General features: G+C 53.3%; 1 protein-coding gene across 1 annotated transcript in view; it reads right to left on the bottom strand.

Annotated features, from left to right (window-relative positions):
- Positions 1 to 16,948, bottom strand: part of Cdh22 (cadherin 22) — a 122,181-nt gene that overhangs the window by 26,636 nt on the left and 78,597 nt on the right. Inside the window, exons 5-7 of the mRNA XM_028769733.1 lie at positions 7,268 to 7,435; positions 4,206 to 4,399; positions 2,657 to 2,910 (exon numbers count right to left, since the gene is read on the bottom strand). Of these exons, the coding sequence (XP_028625566.1) occupies positions 2,657 to 2,910; positions 4,206 to 4,399; positions 7,268 to 7,435 (616 nt within the window). The remainder of the gene's footprint in view (positions 1 to 2,656; positions 2,911 to 4,205; positions 4,400 to 7,267; positions 7,436 to 16,948) is intronic.

Raw genomic sequence — 16,948 nt, 5'->3', positions numbered from 1 at the left:
TGTGTGTGTGTGTGTGTGTGTGTGTGTGTGTGTGTGTGTGTGTGTGTGTGACAGTGTGCTGAAGCTGGGACTACAAAGGCTTGAGCATCCTTGGCTCTGCTCTGGCTCTGTGAGCAGGCCCTCCACCCCCAGACAGGTCCTTCCCTTTGAGGCACAGTCAGCATTCTGTACCGGGTGCTGTTCATTCCTCCATTCTGTCTGCTGGCCTCAGGATACTTGCACTTACTGTTCTTCCTCCCTGGAATGCCATCCCCACATCTCATCTCACACCCCAGGAGCCTACCCACTGCGACCCCCTGTGACTCTAAAACCTCCAGATCCTCTCCCTTCAGCTTCTTCATAGCCTCCATTAGTACTTAATGACTTGATGTGGGCAGGATCCTGTCCTAGCACATGCAACAGTGACTCTTAGTTGGCCTGAAGACCCTTCTCTGCCACACACAGTCCAGTCCTGGCCTTGCTTCTCAGGTCTGAGCCCTACAGTCAGGGAACTCCGCCCTGGAACCGCCCTTGGCTGAGTCCCCAGGCCTGGCTCTGAGCTGTGCAGAGGAAGCCGGGCAGGCGAGCAATGTTTGCGGTGCTAAATTGGACCTGTCTCAAGCTCCCTGCGGGCTCTTCCACATCTGAGGAGCACCAAAGAAGGGGCCTAGCACAGGGAGATGAAGGAGGGTGAGACGCTGGTTTCAAAGTCTGTCCCTTCAGCAGGGATGAAAGAGGAGAGAGGGAATGGAGGAGGAGGGCGGAGAGCAAAGCAGAGAGGAGGGAGCCGCAGACAGGAGCACTGACCTGACTGACCGCCCCCCTCGTCCTGCCCCCCTGTGATGCTTACAGAAGCCGGCCTGCTCTGGTTTCCAGTTTTCTTACAAATAGGGGTGACATTGCCCTTTCTGAAGAAGGCCGGGCCAGCCAGAGGCCAAGCAGCATTTGAAGGCTGTGCCTGATGCCCAAGAAGCAAGGGGCTTCTGCTTGGAGGGTGAGTGCCTACCCTCTCTGTGAAGCCTTGGTGCCTTACTTCTTTCTGTAAGCTACAGTCACAGGCTCCTGACATCTGCACAGACATTCCTCTACTAGAGTGCCTGACACCTGACCAGACCCAGAAGCCCAGCTCAGGTCTATTCCTGGCCAGTTCCAAGAATTCTGCCCAGATCCCTGAGGTCCCTTCTCAGTCAAACAGATTAAGGTAGCTAAGTGAGATGGGATCTTTGCATGTCATAGGCTAGGGCTGGCATGGTTCTAAGAGGCCTGTTATCCCTCAGAACTGCACAATGCAGTCCTGCCTACTCCCCCCCACTCCTGGGGAGAGCTCAGCAGCTCAGCCCCGCCCGTTAACTGTGGCAGGGAGGTTGGGGAAGAAGCCAGAAGCCACCTGACCCTTTCTGATTTCATTTGTTTCTGCCACAACTGGTCTTACCTCTCCTTCTATCTGAGATTTGAACCAAGGCCTCTCTAAAAGCCTGCAGTTCACAAGTCCCTCCAGGGACAGTCCCCACCTCCCGCCCCCAGCATCTCAGCCCTGCCTCTGCCTTATCCAGATCTGCCTCTGTGTTGGCCTTCCGGCCTCTGTCTAGGATTCCTCTTGCCTGAGCTGCCTGACAGGCCCCTCCAGCCTTCTCCCTTCCTAGGCTCCTCACCTGGTCCCTCTCTTTCACTGCTGGTCCCTCTGTCTCCTTTCTCAGTCTTGTCCCAGTTCTCCGTCATTCTCTAGCTGTTCAGGGATTGTGGCCAGGTCACTGGGCCTATGAGCCTCAGAACCCGACCCCCCCGACCCCCCCAGGATGTAGTAGTGAGTGAGCTGGTGGAGTTCCCCACCCTCTGGGTACTGGTTGGGGGGAGGCGGGGAGCAAACATGGCTCAGTAGGGCAATCTCAGACACTAGGAAATCAGAGCAGGCTGGGATGTGAGCAGTGTGGGGGAGGGGAGAGGAAAGGGAGAGGTGCAGGGGCCGGATGGGGTGGGCATTTGGGGAGAGGGGTCAAGGAAGGCCTTTTAGAGAGGGGTACTGCTGTGCAAAAAGAAGGAGAGGACAGAAATTTGGGGACCTGTGCCCGGGGGCAGCAACAGGCCTGGGCGTCTCCCGGAAGTTTGATGTTCATCCTGAATCTAAGGGGAGGACGAGGGCAGAGGAGGCCAGCCTTAGCTCCACACTGTAGCAAGCCCTGGCTGTCTCCTGTGAAGGCGGAGGCAGAGAGGGCTAACCTGGGCACATGCTGGCTTGGGTGGGGCTGTGACCACAGCTAGGGAGTATAGGGGGGAAGTCTGGTTACATTTTAAGGTAAAGACTGGTAGGTGGGTTTGGGGGGGCACATGACCTAACGAATGACAGATGAGCCCGATGGAAAGGCTGACTCAAGAAAGCAGGGGCCAGTTTTGCTTGGTTTTGTTCCTTCTGAACATGGGGGTTGGGGTGTCCAGTGAGGCCTGAGGGGGGCTGGAGAAAGGAGGAAGTAGGACTTCTCCAGCTGGCAGTCAGAGAGTTCCTCCCGCAGTCTGGGCACTGGCTCTCCATTTTGGTCCCTGTCTTGCTTGGAACTGCTCCCTCTCTGCTTCCTGGGCTCTCTGGCTCCCAGTATCTCCCTCCCCCCTCTGCCCTCAGTCTGTTGGGGTGGTGCATGGCGGGACAACAGGCAGCAGGCGTGGCCCCGGGCGGGGGTCTCACCGGACGGGCCGGTTGGCGGCGTCGGGGTCCCGCGCCGTCACCACGCCGACCAGGGAGCCCACCTGCGCGTCCTCCTGCACCTCCAGTAGGCCGGAGGGTGGCCGGAACTCGGGGGGCTCATCCACATCGGTCACGGCCACGCGCACGATTGCCTGGTCTCGGAATGTGCCCAGGTCGGCGAAGCGGGGGTCCACAAACTTGTTGAGGGCTTCCAGTACCACTGTGTGGACCTGCTGCGACTCGAAGTCCAGGTGCTGGGGGGAGGCAGAGAGGGGCGGGGTCAGTGACGGGCCTGGTGGGTGATGGCATTGTCAGGAAGAGGGGACACATCAAGCCGGCAGCCAAGGTTGGCTCAGTCCACTGTAGTGCTAGCTGTTAGAGGCTCAGATCAACCCATTCCAGGGTAATGGGGGCTCCTAGGGAACTGCTTTTGCCTGGAGACACACAGGCATCACTTTAAAAGGTGCGAGTCCCCAGGTTCCTTCCATTCAGTCCGTTTTCATCTGTCACTCCATTTAATAGCCATCTTAGGAACGATTTTCTTTTACCCATGAGGAAATCGGGGCCAGAAAGAGGCAGGAACACCCTGAGCAGGTAGCCCCTCAAAGTTAAGCCAACGTGGATCCCAAAGTGGAGACCCAGATGTGAAGTACACAGCCCTGGGTTCTGGCTGTGGCTATCTGCAGCCTGTTGTGAGGTGACTATGGACAATCAGACAGGCCTTATCAGCGTTGGGAGAAGGAATGAGGCTCCCCAAGGGAAGAGAGCACCTTGGCTGAGCTTGGCTGCAAAGATAAATTCAATGGTAGAGCTTTAGTTACTATGGTTACGTGGTGGTGTGCTCATGACTGTCATATGGGGGTCTGGGGGCTCCTTCCCCAACAGCATTGAGTCCCCTCTTTCTCTGTCTTGTTGCCTGATGCAAGGAGTCGGGCCCTAGCCTAGGAATAAGTGATGCCTTCTAAAGCCAGACGGACCGCACATCAGGTGGGGCTTGCCAGGCTCTGGAGCCATTGCCTGCTCCACAGAGACCTCAGGTGCTCACAGAAGCCACCAGACTGCAGAGGGAGGGGGATGTGGGCTCTAGAAAACTGTGGAGTGCTCTGGGCTCTCTGGGTCCCCTACCTCCCATTTGTGACACGGGCCCATCTTACAGTTGGGGCACATGAGGATCAAAAAAACTGAAAACTAATCGGATTCTTCAGCCAGAGCCCTGAGCTTGTGCGCCTATCGGGCTGTCCCAGTTGAGTGACCTTGGTAGGGCACTACCTCTTGGGGGCACACAGAGGCCTACAACAATGTATGGGCCAGGACAGGGGAGTCACGCCTTCCACTGGGGAGCATGTTTGAGGCCATAGCCCTCAATGCTAGGCACCCTGAGTGGTTACAGCTGTGGCCAAGTCCCGGAAGAGGAGTCCTGCACAAACCTTGGGTAGGTCACTTACCTCCTCTCGGCCAAGTCCTAGACCTGGAGGAGGAAGGTGGGGTCCCCTCCCTGCCACCGCTGGCCCTGGCACCTGCCTTCCCACCCTGCCCGTGGCAATGGTACCTTCTGCACCACTATGATGGCTTCCTGAGTGTCGCTGTCCGTGGTGACCTTGAACGCGTCTCCTCCACTGCCACTCTCCTCTCTCAGGTGATAAGTCATGTCCGTGTTCTCACCCACATCGGAGTCCTCGGCCTTCACTCGGCCCACGGCCGTGCCGATAGGCGCTGACTCCTGAATGCTGAACTGGTACATCTCTGTGGGGGACATGCCAGGGAGGTTGACCCAGGCCTCTGCCAGAGCTGGGGAGAGGAGGAGGGGCCTGTGTGTGCCGGAGTGGGGTTGGATCTGCAGGGAGTGGGGTGGGGTGGGGTAGGGGATCGCTCTCTGGCCAGGTGGGAATTGCAGACTGCAATGGCCCTGTCCGCTGAAGAAGAGCAGGGTCATGTGATCAGACGTTCCACCCCAGACTTCCTGGTTGATGGTATGGAACCAACCCTGCCATCTTTGAGGTCCATTTCTCCACCAGCCCAGCAAGGGGGAAGAAGGAGGTTTACTATGAAGGTTCAGGGTCTGGAGCCTATACCCTCAGGGGTACCTGAGGGTTCAATTCCCTCATCTGTGAAATGGGAGGAACACCTTCCTAACAGCTGTGTTGCTATGACAACATCGATGCTGCTGTCTGTGAGGTATAGAGTACTGTGCACTGGACGGCATGGAGTGACCGGCCTGTGCCATCTCACACCGATGGCTTCTGTGTCACCCTTGAGAACCGCTGATGTCCCAGTCAGTGTACAGCATAAGAGGGCAGAGCATCACTGATAAAGGGGGGAGGGGATGAGCCAGAAGCCGCAGATATCTGGGAAAGCACGTTCCAGACAGAGGAGGCTTGCAGGTGCAAACACTCTGAGGCAAACATTATCTGGCAGGGAGGGAGGGCCCCATGAGCGAAGGGGAGACAGATGACATGCCAGCAGCATCCTGCCCTCTGACCAGAGCCTACGTGAAGGTGAAGGCTCCCAGCTGAATGATGGTCAGCTCAGGTGACGTTTGGGGTCTTTGTGTGGAGTGACTACCTCTTTCTCATGTTCACATAGCAACCTGGAAAGGATCCTTGCTCTGATCTCTCCATAGCTCCCCACTGTCCTTGGGGTAGCCATGGCGAGTCCCTCAGTCCACCTCATGACAAGTGTGCTGCCAGTCCATCACATAGTCTGTTCTGGCTCCACTCTGCCGGATGGTCCAGCGACCATCAGGACAACTCAGGGCTCACCCGCAGGTGCCCGCCCTCCTTTCCTTCCCGCCTTTCCCTTTTGGGGACCCCCCCTGCATCTTCAGCTGCTCCTTTCTTTCCCAGGGGCCCAAGAACATTCTCCTAGGTGCTACCGTCTTTCTCTCAAACTCTCTCCCATCTGTCTGAGTGCGTGCTGTGGGAGACAAGGGTTATGGCTGCCAGTCACCAGGCACAGCGAGTTGTCTCCTGGGTGGGCTGTGTTGGTGAGCGACTCAGCCTGCTCCACAGCCTGCAGAGCATTGGCAGTGAACGAGGAAGTAAAAGCCAGCTGCAGTTACACACAGGCAGTCTCTAGGTTCTTGTAAAGAGTGTGACAACATCCAGTGCTGGTGAGGATGTGGTACAAGGGGCTCGCACCTCACTTCGTGAGGAAACACTTCCCAGGAACATTACAGAAGTGCTTGTGGATGGGCACCTGGAGACACAGGCATCTAGGTTCAAAGTGCACAAGTTCAAAGCTGCCGGGTGCCCAGCAGGATAGATACATGGGAATACTATACAGCAAGGAAAAGGACCACACCAGGAAGAAACAGCATGAGATTGGGAGCCCAGTTTTGACAGTCAAAGGCACACACAGCACTGTATGCCATATGGTATCACATACTCAAGGCTCACAAAAGGCCCAAGTCAGACTATAGATACGTAGAGATGAGATCAGACTCCCTGAACTGCATAGAAATGAGTGTTGGTTGGCACTGTTGGAGAGGGAAGATGCTGGGGAAGGCACACGGGGGATTCTGGGACCTGGTGGTGCGGCTCAGTGTTGGCTCCTGGCCTCTCTATTTTCTGTCCTTCTTTCCTTTATAGTCACAATAAAGAAACAAGGGCCGGAGGGGAGGAAAGAAAGAAGGGAGGGAAGAAAGGAGGGAGAGAGATAGAAGGAAGAAGAAGAGGAAAGCAGAAAGGCAAGTAGCAGCTTTTCTGGCTGGGCTTGTCTCTGCTCTGCTCCTCATGTACAGCCTGCTGCCCAGAGCCTGTTACTGATGGCTGGCAGGGAGCTTTCCCTCCGGGAGCCAGAGTGCTGGGGCCTGCCTGCCTGCCTGCCTCTGGGCCCCGCATTCTTATCCTTTGCTGGGACACGCCAGTGCTGAATGGCTAAGGTGGTAGGCAGCTGCGAGCTCACTGAGGGATTGCATTCGCTTATCTTGTGGGGGTCAGTCCCCTGTGGCAGGGCCTAATATGAGAGCAGCAGACCTCGGGTAATGACTCGCCTGATAGGAATCAGCCGACACTCCGCGGCATTTCGTCTCTGCCAGCTGCAGCTGCAGCTTCGCAGCGGTGGCTGGGCCTGAGGCTGGGCCAGCCCGGCCATCCAGGCAAGACCTGATCCAGAGAGGCCTCCTAGCCCAACTTGTGCCAGAAGAGGCAAGCCTCACAAATCATCAGCACTGACCAGTGGCCTCCAGGAGAAGGGAGACCTTGTCCTTAGACTCGACTTCCCTGGGCTTAACTATGGGTGTCCCTCTGCCTGGGTGCAGCAGCTGCCTGCTCCCTCTGAGTCCCTGTGAGCCTTCAACATGTCTTTACAAGCTTGGGTCGTGGATCCCGCAGTAGCTATGTGGCCCTGAAAGGCCAGCAAGAGGGAAAATAGGTGGACAGACGGTGAACAGGAGCTTCTCAGATGGGGACGCCACAGCAATTCATCTGTCTGCAAAACCAGACTGGCAGGGGTTTCCCTCGGTGGGAGGCAGGCTTGGGGGACAACAGGGTGAGTGCAGACATAGGAACACCCATATGGCAGCCTCCCCTCAGGCAGGAAGCTTCAGGGAAGCTGGGCCAGTAGACGCTCATGCAGACTGATAGACAGGTACACTCTGGTGACCCTCCTTACTTTGTGGGAAGCGGGGTGGGTTGTCGTTGACGTCAGTAACCACGATGGTGACTGTAGTGGAGCCTGAGAGGCCACCCAGCTGGCCTGCCATGTCCGTGGCTTGGATAACCACCTCGTAGCGTTCCTGGCTCTCACGGTCCAGGTCAGGCACGGCTGTCCGAATCACACCTGTGGGCGAGGGAGAGTGGGAGCATGGTGGCAGACTCTGGCGAGGCTGAAGCACGCCTCAGCCATGCTTGGCAGTGTGTTGAAGGTCAAGAGAGAGACATGTGTGCACAAGTCACATGTGGGGTGGTGGTTTGAGAAGAGCTCCTGAAGGCTATCTATTTTCATGGGTGGTCTTCTGTTGGTGGAACTGTTTGGGAAGACTTAGGAGGTGTGGCCTTGTTAGAGGAGGTGTGGCTTTGTTGGGGGAGGTGTGGCCTCGTTGGGGGAGGTGCGGCCTCATTGGGGGAGGTGTGGCCTCGTTAGAGGAGGTGTGGCTTTGTTGGGGGAGGTGTGGCCTCATTGGAGGAGGTGTGGCCTCATTGGAGGAGGGGTGGCTTTGTTGGGGGAGGTGTGGCTTTGTTGGGGGAGGTGTGGCCTTGTTGGAGGAGGAGTGACATTGGGGTGGGCTTTGAGGTTTCAGAAATGCACGTCATTCCCAGTTAGTTTTCTGCTTCCGTTTATGAGCCAGATGAGCTCTCAGCTACTGCTCCAGTGCCATGTCTGCCTGCCTGCTGCTATGGTCCTCGCCATGATGGGCACAGATTCTAACTGTCTGGAGCTCTGAGTCCCAATTAAATACTTGTTTGACAGTGTCTCTCTAGATAGCCCTGGCTGTCCTGGAACTCACTATGTAGACGAGGCTGGCCTCAAACTCACAGAAAACTACCTGCCTCTACCTCCTGAGTGCTGGGATTGATGGTGTGCACCACCATGCCTGGCTAATTGTTTCTCTTGTATAGATTGCCTTGGTAACTAAGGTGTGTGGCCATTGGGCCCCCAGAGTTCATCAGCCAGTGCACACTTGAATAGAGACACTTCACACCTCTCTCACACCCATATTCCCACTCTGGACAATCCCAAACAGGTGAATTCTCTGCACCTTTTCCCACACACAGACATGCCTCTACACACTAACAGACTAACACCCTGCCACACATGTGCACACACTTCCACATTGAGACTTGTGCTTCAAACAAAAGATCACTTGCTTTGCTGAGAGGAAGCTCGTGAACCAGAATTTACCCTGGATATCCTCCCTGGGTAGCCAGTCCCACAGTGGGTCTCAGTTTCCCCCAGGATCTGGCATGAGCAGGGTGTCTGACTGACTTGTTAGTGACCTTCAGAATTTGGTAGCAGCAGCTGCTTGGAATGTTTAAAATTTAGGCAACAGTCACTGAGGATCACATTCCCCCGTGCACAGAGTGTGCCTCATACACATGGACAGCAGTCTCACAAGCCTATTCATGTGTGTCCCCCTCATCCCTAGCCCTCCTCCATGTCCTAAGCCTGGATTCTCTGTCCAGGCCACGAGAAGAGCTAAGCAGACATCTTCCAAGCTGCCCATAGCGTAGAAGCAGAAATTCAAATGCTGAAGCGTAACACTGAGGAGAAGACGGCCAGGCCTTGTGTCCTCAGTGTAAGGGCCCCAGAGTTGGGGGTTGATGAAGCACTCAGAGCCTCTCCTGATGCCTCTTCCAACCTGCCACGCACAGGTGGTGACAGGTGGCGCCTGGGCCTGAGCACCAGGTGAAGTCACGCACCAGCAGCCCCAGGATGCGCCCCATAAAACCTGTGCTGTGACTCCTGATGTCCTCAAGTCCCTGGATTCCAGTAAAGGTGATGGGACAGAAGGAGAGGCTGGTGTGTGTGTGTGTGTATGAGTGTGGTGTGTGTGTGTGATCTGTGGTATGTGTGTATGCAGTATGTATGTGTATGGTATGTGTGTATGGTGTGTGTGTGTAGTATGCATATGTGTATAGTGTGTGTGTGTAGTATGTATATGTGCATAGTATGTATATATGCGTAGTGTGTATGGTGTGTGTGTGGTGTATATGTGTGTAAAGTATATATGTGGTGTGTATTGTTTGTGTGGCATGTGTGATGTGTATATGATGTATACTGTGTTGTATGTATGGTATGTATGATACATGTGTGGTGTGTATTGTGTTGTACGTGTGGTATGTGTGATGTGTGTGTGGTATGTGTGATGTGTGTGTGGTATGTGTGATGTGTGTGTGGTGTGTATTGTGTTGTATGTGTGGCATGTGTGATTCATATGCAGTATGTATTATTGTGTTGTATGTGCGGTATGTGTGATGTGTGTGTGGTGTGTATTGTGTTGTATGTGTGTGTGGTATGTGTGATGTGTGTGTGGTGTGTATTGTGTTATATGTATGGCATGTGTGATTCATATGCAGTATATATTGTGTTGTACATGTGGGGTGTGTGATATGTGTGTGGTGTGAATTGTGTGTGTGGTATGAATTGTGTGTGTGGTGTGAATTGTGGGTAGGCACCGGGGTTCTCGGTGCTCAGGGTGATCTGCTTTTGTGATCCAAGGAGGAAGGAAAGAACAAATGGGGAAGAGAGATGAGAGGAATGGAGAAGGGAAGGAGAGAAGCCAAGGACCCTGGGGAAAGAGACCGAGACCTGGGAAAAGACAGCAGGAGATACTAGGGGAGAGAGACAAAGAGAAGGGAAGTGGGGAGGGGAGACAGAACCAGGGAGAAGAGAGAGGGAGGCAGAGAGAGGGAAGAGAAGAAAAGGGTAATGCTGTCAGAGCCAGAGGAAGTAGCTGATGCTGGCAGCCAAGGAATAAGGACAAATGGTAGACAAGTATGGTGGTCCCCAGGCCACCAGGCGAGGTCCGAGGCAGGAAGAGAGCTGACTTTGTTGTTGATCTGAGAGAGGGTCTCATGTATGTCAGGCTGACCTTGAACTCCTGATCCTCCTGCCTCTACCTCCCCAGTGCTGGAGTACAGAGATGTGCACCGTGTCCAGCGGGGAGCTGACGAGCCGGATGCTCGCAGGCTATGTTACATCTAGGGCCACGCTGAATGCTCGTCTCTCAGAGGTCAGCACCCAGCTCGAGAGGACACTAGAGCAGGAGTCTGCCTCTACCTCAGTGGGGGGGAGGGGGGAGAGGGCATGTGGCCTGCTTCCCTGTTGTCCCCGACACTTCCAGCTCCAGAGGGACTGTGGATATGATACCTCATACCTCAGTTCAGGAGCCGCTGGGCACCCAGGCGTGGGCAACAGGGACTCTGGGTCCTGTCCCGAGTCATACACTATGTGAAGTTGCTATGATGATAGTTTTTGATGAAACACATTGCCCAGTATCCACAACCCAGTAGGGACCATCCCTACCCACTGATGCTGGCCTTGGGCATGCGATGTGCTCTGGCTTAGGAGACAAGTCGGAGGCCTGTTATATCGTGAGTGCTGGGGTCTTTTCTCTGGGAATCCAGAGGTCTCTGCATATTGAAGCAGGATGGAGAGGGACCTGGGGGAGAGGCCTAGGCCTGCCAGCTGAGTCAGCCTTCAGCTGCCTGACAGCCAAGGGCTGTCCCACAAATCCTCTCCCCCAAAGAACCACCCAGCTAGTCACAGCTGTGACAAAAAATAAACCACTGCTCCATGAGGGTTGGGTTAGTTTGGTACTTACTTAGCCATATGTAACTAATGGGGAAGTCTGGTTGGCTTAGCTGTTCCTGGGCTGCCTGGGTTTGGGCTAATTCACACAACTGGGACTAATGGAGGGTCACTTGGCTGAGAGGTCCTGATGACCTCATAGTCCCTCTGTCTGCTGGGACACCTGGGCTCCCTCTCCCTCCAGTCTGCTGCCACCTTTCTGTGAGGTCTCAGGACCGTGTTGTGCAAGACCGAGGGCTGGCGGGCTGGCTCAGCAGGTGTAGGAGCCTGGCTCTGAGCCTCATGGCCTGAGTTCTGATCTCACACGGTAGAAAGAGAGAACTCAGTCTCACACGCCCACACTCTGACCTGTACATGTATGCCTACACAGGAGCACAAGATAATGAAAGGCCTCTTAAGAACTAATCATGTGATCTTCATGAATCTGTGTGTAGATGGTCCTGTAACTTTCTATCGGGCCAAAGCACATCACCAGAGTCAGGGGTGGGGGAGTGGATTCCACACCTCAATCATTAGCGGGGAGAGGGTTGAGGGTGACAAGCCACACTGTGGTGAGCCTTCTGTATCTGCCTTATCTGCCTTCAAACGTGCAGGTTCATCCTCTTTGGATACAGCCAAGTACATAAGGAAAATATGAGGAAAATAACTGCGCCTGCGCTGTGTGCCCAGGGCTTTCCCTTCAGTGCTATTCCTCCTCCCCCAGCAAGACTGTGAGACGCTGATTTCCTACATTCACTCCATGTACAGTGTCCTCAGTCCTCTGGGGATGATTTAGAGTACATGAAAGGATGGCGTGAGGTGACAAGCTGGTACCATGCCACCTTACACTCCAACGGCCTTGGAGCCTGGGATCCAGTCCCCATCGGATACCGAGAGCTGAATGCCCTGAGTGCTAGGGCACAGGCAGGAGGTGTGGGGGGAACAAAATTCCCAAATCCTGATCAAATCCCATGATCTTGTCCATTCACCTGACACATTCTGAGGGCCTGTGATGTGCTGGGAGCGCACCCATCGGATATGAGGAGCGTAAAAAGGACTGATTAAGGGGCTGGAGAGAGATGGCTCAGTGGTTAAGAGCCCTGACTGCTCTTCCAGAGGTCCTGAGTTCAATTCTCAGCAACCACATGGTGGCTCACAACCATCTGTAATGGGATCTGATGGCCTCTTAATTACATAAAACAAATAATTTTTTTTCTTTTTTAATAGTACCAACTTGGGCCAGACGGTCACAGGCATGGCTACACATCCACCCTGACTTTGGACAAGTTCTTGGGGTTTATCTGAGTCTGTTCCCTGTTCCATAACATGTGATGGGTTTTCATGGGTTCTTCCTGGGATGTAGAATTACCCTGGAGGCAGGAGGATTATCTCGATTATGTTAATTTAACTGGGAAAACCCATCTTAATTATGGGTGGGACCATTCCTGTTCTGAACAGAACGGGAGAGGGAGAGGAGCTGCAGATTGGGGATGGATGTGACTGGCTACTTCCAGCACCCGCTGCCTCGACTTCCTGCTGCGAGGAACTGCCAATCAAAATTAAACCTTTTCTGGCTTAAGTCTTTTTTCCCCTAGGGCATTTTATCATAGCAAGAGAAAAAGAGATGAAGACACTGCCCTGGGTTGGGGGAGGTGCACAGAGGCAAAGATGAGACAGGCTTCTAGAAGCATAACTCACTTTTTAAAAAGTGTGTGTGTGTGTGTGTGTGTGTGTGTTTGTTACTTTGAATGAGATGTTCCTCACAAGTCTCAGGCATTTGAATACTTAGTCCCAAGTTGGTGGCTGTTTAGGGAAGAATCAGGGGATGTGGCCTTGCAGAGGACGTATGTCACACAGGGTGGGCTTTGAGGTTCAAGATTCTCAGTTTATGAATGTGTTCTCTTTACTTTGGATTTGCCCACTGGGGACTCCCACCCTCTGGGACCATTGGCCCAAATAAACTGTTGCTACAATAAGTTTCCCCATCACAGTGCTTTATCACAACAACAGAGAAGTGGCTAAGATAGCCTGCTTGTGGGTGTGGGCACGCACATGCCACAGCGCACTGTTGAGGGCAGAAGATGTTTGTTTCTCACCTTCCATCTTGTTCAAGACAGGGTCCCTTACTCACCGCTTCATACCCTGAGCTTCGGCCTGCAAGCTTCTGGGAGTTCTCCTGTCTCTGCTTCTCATCTCACCTTAGGATCCTGAGCTTACACACATGCGTGTGCACACACACACATTTACACACACATACACATCCATGTGCACACACACATTTACACACACATACACATGCATGTACACACACATACATACACTTACACACATTTACACACACATACACACATGTGCACACGCATACACACATTTACACACACATACACACATTTACACACACATACACACATGTGCACACACATGTACCCATGAACTCATGTACGCAACACACACATACAAACACAATACAGACAAACACACATATAGACACATACACTGGTGAATGCACCTGTGTACACACATACACACACACACACACAAACACACACACATCTGCAAATGCACATGCTCATACACGCACATGTGCATACCCACACACACCCAGACACACATACTACTGCTACTGCCTACTCCATTTAGCCTTCTGTGGTTCTAGGGATCTGAACTCAGGGCCTGGAGCATGCACCTCACTCACAGAGCCATCTTGCCAGCCTCAGCTCCCACATTTCAGAGACTCCTTGCAGATTTATTTTATTTTGTTTTATTTTATCCAGGGTTGGGTACTCCTATGGACAAGCCCCAGGGGGTGGAGATGCAGGCTGGTCTTTTGTCAGCCTAAAGATATCTCCAGGGCTTGGGGTGAAGTGTTCAGTTAGCACTCAGACTTCTCAAGTGGCCTCTTCTGCTTCCATCCCGCCCTCCTCACCCGCATGGCTCTTCCTAGCTTCTCTGTCAGAAGAAAAATCTACAAGGGGACACACAAGTGGAGCTGAGATCACCACGCCGACCCCAGGACCCAGCACACAGTAGCTGCTTAGCAAGTCTGAGATGTATCCCCTCAGGGACCAATGGCCGTCCCTGGCACAGGTGTGACTTTTTAGTCAAGAACATGCAATCTCAGAGGGAGTCTCTCAGTTCACGCTGAGGTGGCGCTAGGCAGGGTTGGCATTTATAACCTGGCCGAGGTACCATTGCCTCGTTCTCACCCAGAGTCCCCAGATCCAGTTGTCTTTGCCAACCCTTCCGTCTCCTCCAGATGCTGCAGAAGGGGCCCTGGAGCCTGCATGATGCCTCATTAGCCCGAAAATGCCATCCCTGTCGCCCCTGTGGGGGGCTGGATGGCAGGCCTGGCCTTTAAAACACACAAGTTAATTCCTCCTCTGGCACTCGGCCCTGTGGCGCAGCCCCTCCTCCTCCCTTCCTCACACCTTCCTCTCAGGCCTCGCTGCGGCTCTGCTCCCTGCTAGCTGCGCAGCGAGAACAGACTGTACCTCGCAGTGGCAGCTAAATATAGCCCTGCATCGGTGGAATATTCCTGGCTAGGGAATGGAGCTGGGGCTGGCAGTGGTGCCAGGGTGGCTTGTGGTAGTGGGGACTGGGGTAGCTGGGTTACATAGGGAAGATCCAAAGCATCCTGGGAAATGACAGAGTAGACTCTTTCAGATCACAGTGGAGAATCCAACAAGGACCCCACTGGGACTCCTCTGCCAGTTTGAAAGGACTCCCTTTTCTGGTTCCCAAGAAACAACATGTTTCTGCTTCCCTGGGCCTGTGGATGGCTCACCTGTCATGCCCTCTGACCCTTTTGAGCAGTGGGCAGTGCCCCTCAGAAAGCAGAAGCCTCCACAATCTCATGGAGTCTAACCTTTCAGCTGCCTGTCCTTCTCACCTCTCAAGATACAATCTTGGCCCTCCTACCCACCCCCTCACCCCCAAAATCCATAATCTTACTCTGACCTGTGACTGTGGAGCTCAGGCTGGCTTCAGACTCGTAAGGATCCCTGTAGCAAGGGCTGTGCTGAGCATATCACACATCCCTTGACCTCAGGACCGCACTGTGTATCCCTAGAAACCCCCAACTGCATCCGTGTTCCAAGGTCCCAGAAAAGCCTGTTTCCGTTTCCGATTCTCCATATAATCCTTCATACTCCTTGCTAGAACCCACCGCAGCCCAAATCAGCATGTGCTTGTTTTCTTTCTCCAATAGAACCTCTGGAAGGGCAGTCTTGGATAACCTGCTGCTGTCTCCGGAGCGCTTGGTGCATGCTCAGGCCCGTAGTAACTACTCAGTATCTGAATGAACCAAAGCTGTCCCACCCTGCATTCTTACATGCTCATGAGTACAGGGTGGGGGGGATGGAGAGCGGTGGGCAATAAAGCTGGAGATGCAGAGAGAAAAAGGGGTACACCAAGCTCTTGCGAGGGGTAGACATTGGGCGGGCTGGAGCCCCTGATTCCTCCCTCATCCTAGTCTCCCATAGTTACAGGAGATTTCAAAAGCCTCGATCAGTCTCAGAGCTCCGTGTTTATAATTCAGATAGATGGCTGAAACTTCTAGAAGTTTCTTTCTGTCTCTTCCCTCATAATGCTGGCACAGTTAAAGCCGAATTTTTATTTTAAAATACTTAACTTTTATTTTATATGTAAGAATGCTTGCCTGTGAGCACATATGAGTGCTCTGTGTGTGTGTGTGTGTGTGTGTGTGTGTGTGTATACAGAAGGAGGGAGGTCAGATCCCTGGAACTGGAGTTACAGAGAGTTGCAAGGCCATGTGGTGCTGGGAACTGAACTCGGGTCCTCAGCCAATGCTCTTAACTGCTGCACCATCTCTCCAGTGCCTGATTTCATATTCTTTAGCTCTCCTCCAGTCCCTGGGACCCAATGGTCAATCTCTCTCCTATAGAGTTCTCTTAATTCGCTTCCTCCTGTTTCCATAGGAGGCACCCAGACCTCCATGACCATGGGAGACTAGGGTAAGGGAAGCCTCAGGCTCTTCGGTCTGCCTAGCGTCTGCCCCTTGCGGGATCTCGCTGTGGCTCCTTCTCTTTCTTTAGGTTCTCAATGCACTCTTTCCCAACCCTGCATCTACTCCAGCCTCCTAACTAGCCAGGGGTTAAGGTATCCGTGTGAGTATTAGGCAAGTACCAGCTTTTGACTTTTGTCTTTGGGGGGCTCTGTGCTGGACACCTGGGCTCTGGGGCCTCTCTGCCACCAATTCCTGTCTCCGAGCCCAGCTCACTCGATACCACACAAGGGATCTTGTTAAAATGAAAAGCCGAGAGTGTCACTTCCCAGCTCAGAAATCATTAATGAACCCACAGCGTCAGTGAGGAGGAGCAAACCTGGGCACCGCCATCCGAGGGTGGGGTGGGTAATCTGGCACCTCTAGGTATTATCTGTTGACGTTCCAAATGCATGGGCTCTGTGACCCTGCATTTTCACATCCTGAAAATTACCCTGCAGATACACTCACACCGGCTCAAAATGATGTATGTGCGAGCTTATTCACGGTAGCACTGAATGACTGGACGCAGGGTACATCCCCATCAGGAGGGGACTACTGAAATAAATTTCAGTATATCCATAACAGGCATTAAATAAAAGAATGAGGGCGCTCTTTATGGACCGATATGGAACCATCTTCAAGACGTATTGTTAAGCAAAAGCAGCAGCCATGGGTAAGGTGTGTTTATAGCTACCTTACGAGTAAAGTGAAGAAGACAAACGCACATGCCCTATTTCCTTGTACATGCAAAGCATAGCTCTGCAAATATCCAGCAGAAAATTACATTGGTTGCCTTGGGGACACAGGCAAGATGGCTTGGGGACCAGATGAGGTGAAGGATTGCTGCTAAATACTCATCGGAACTTCTTGAATTTTGAACCCCGAGATGTTCTATCTATTTTCAAAATGACTTAATGTTTTTCAAGCGAATGAGTCTGAGACTGTCCAGCCTGTACACAGCAGCCTCTACCTGTGGGGCTGTGGCGGCTGGGGATGGGGAGTGGAGTACTCTTTTCTTTGTGTTCCTTTAATGTTTGAATGTTTTCCTGAAATGTGTT

This window comes from Grammomys surdaster, unplaced genomic scaffold, assembly GCF_004785775.1.
Source record: "Grammomys surdaster isolate TR1022 unplaced genomic scaffold, NIH_TR_1.0 193, whole genome shotgun sequence".
NCBI classification, from domain to species: Eukaryota; Metazoa; Chordata; class Mammalia; order Rodentia; family Muridae; genus Grammomys; species Grammomys surdaster.
This window is presented reverse-complemented; position numbering and strand designations above follow the sequence as displayed.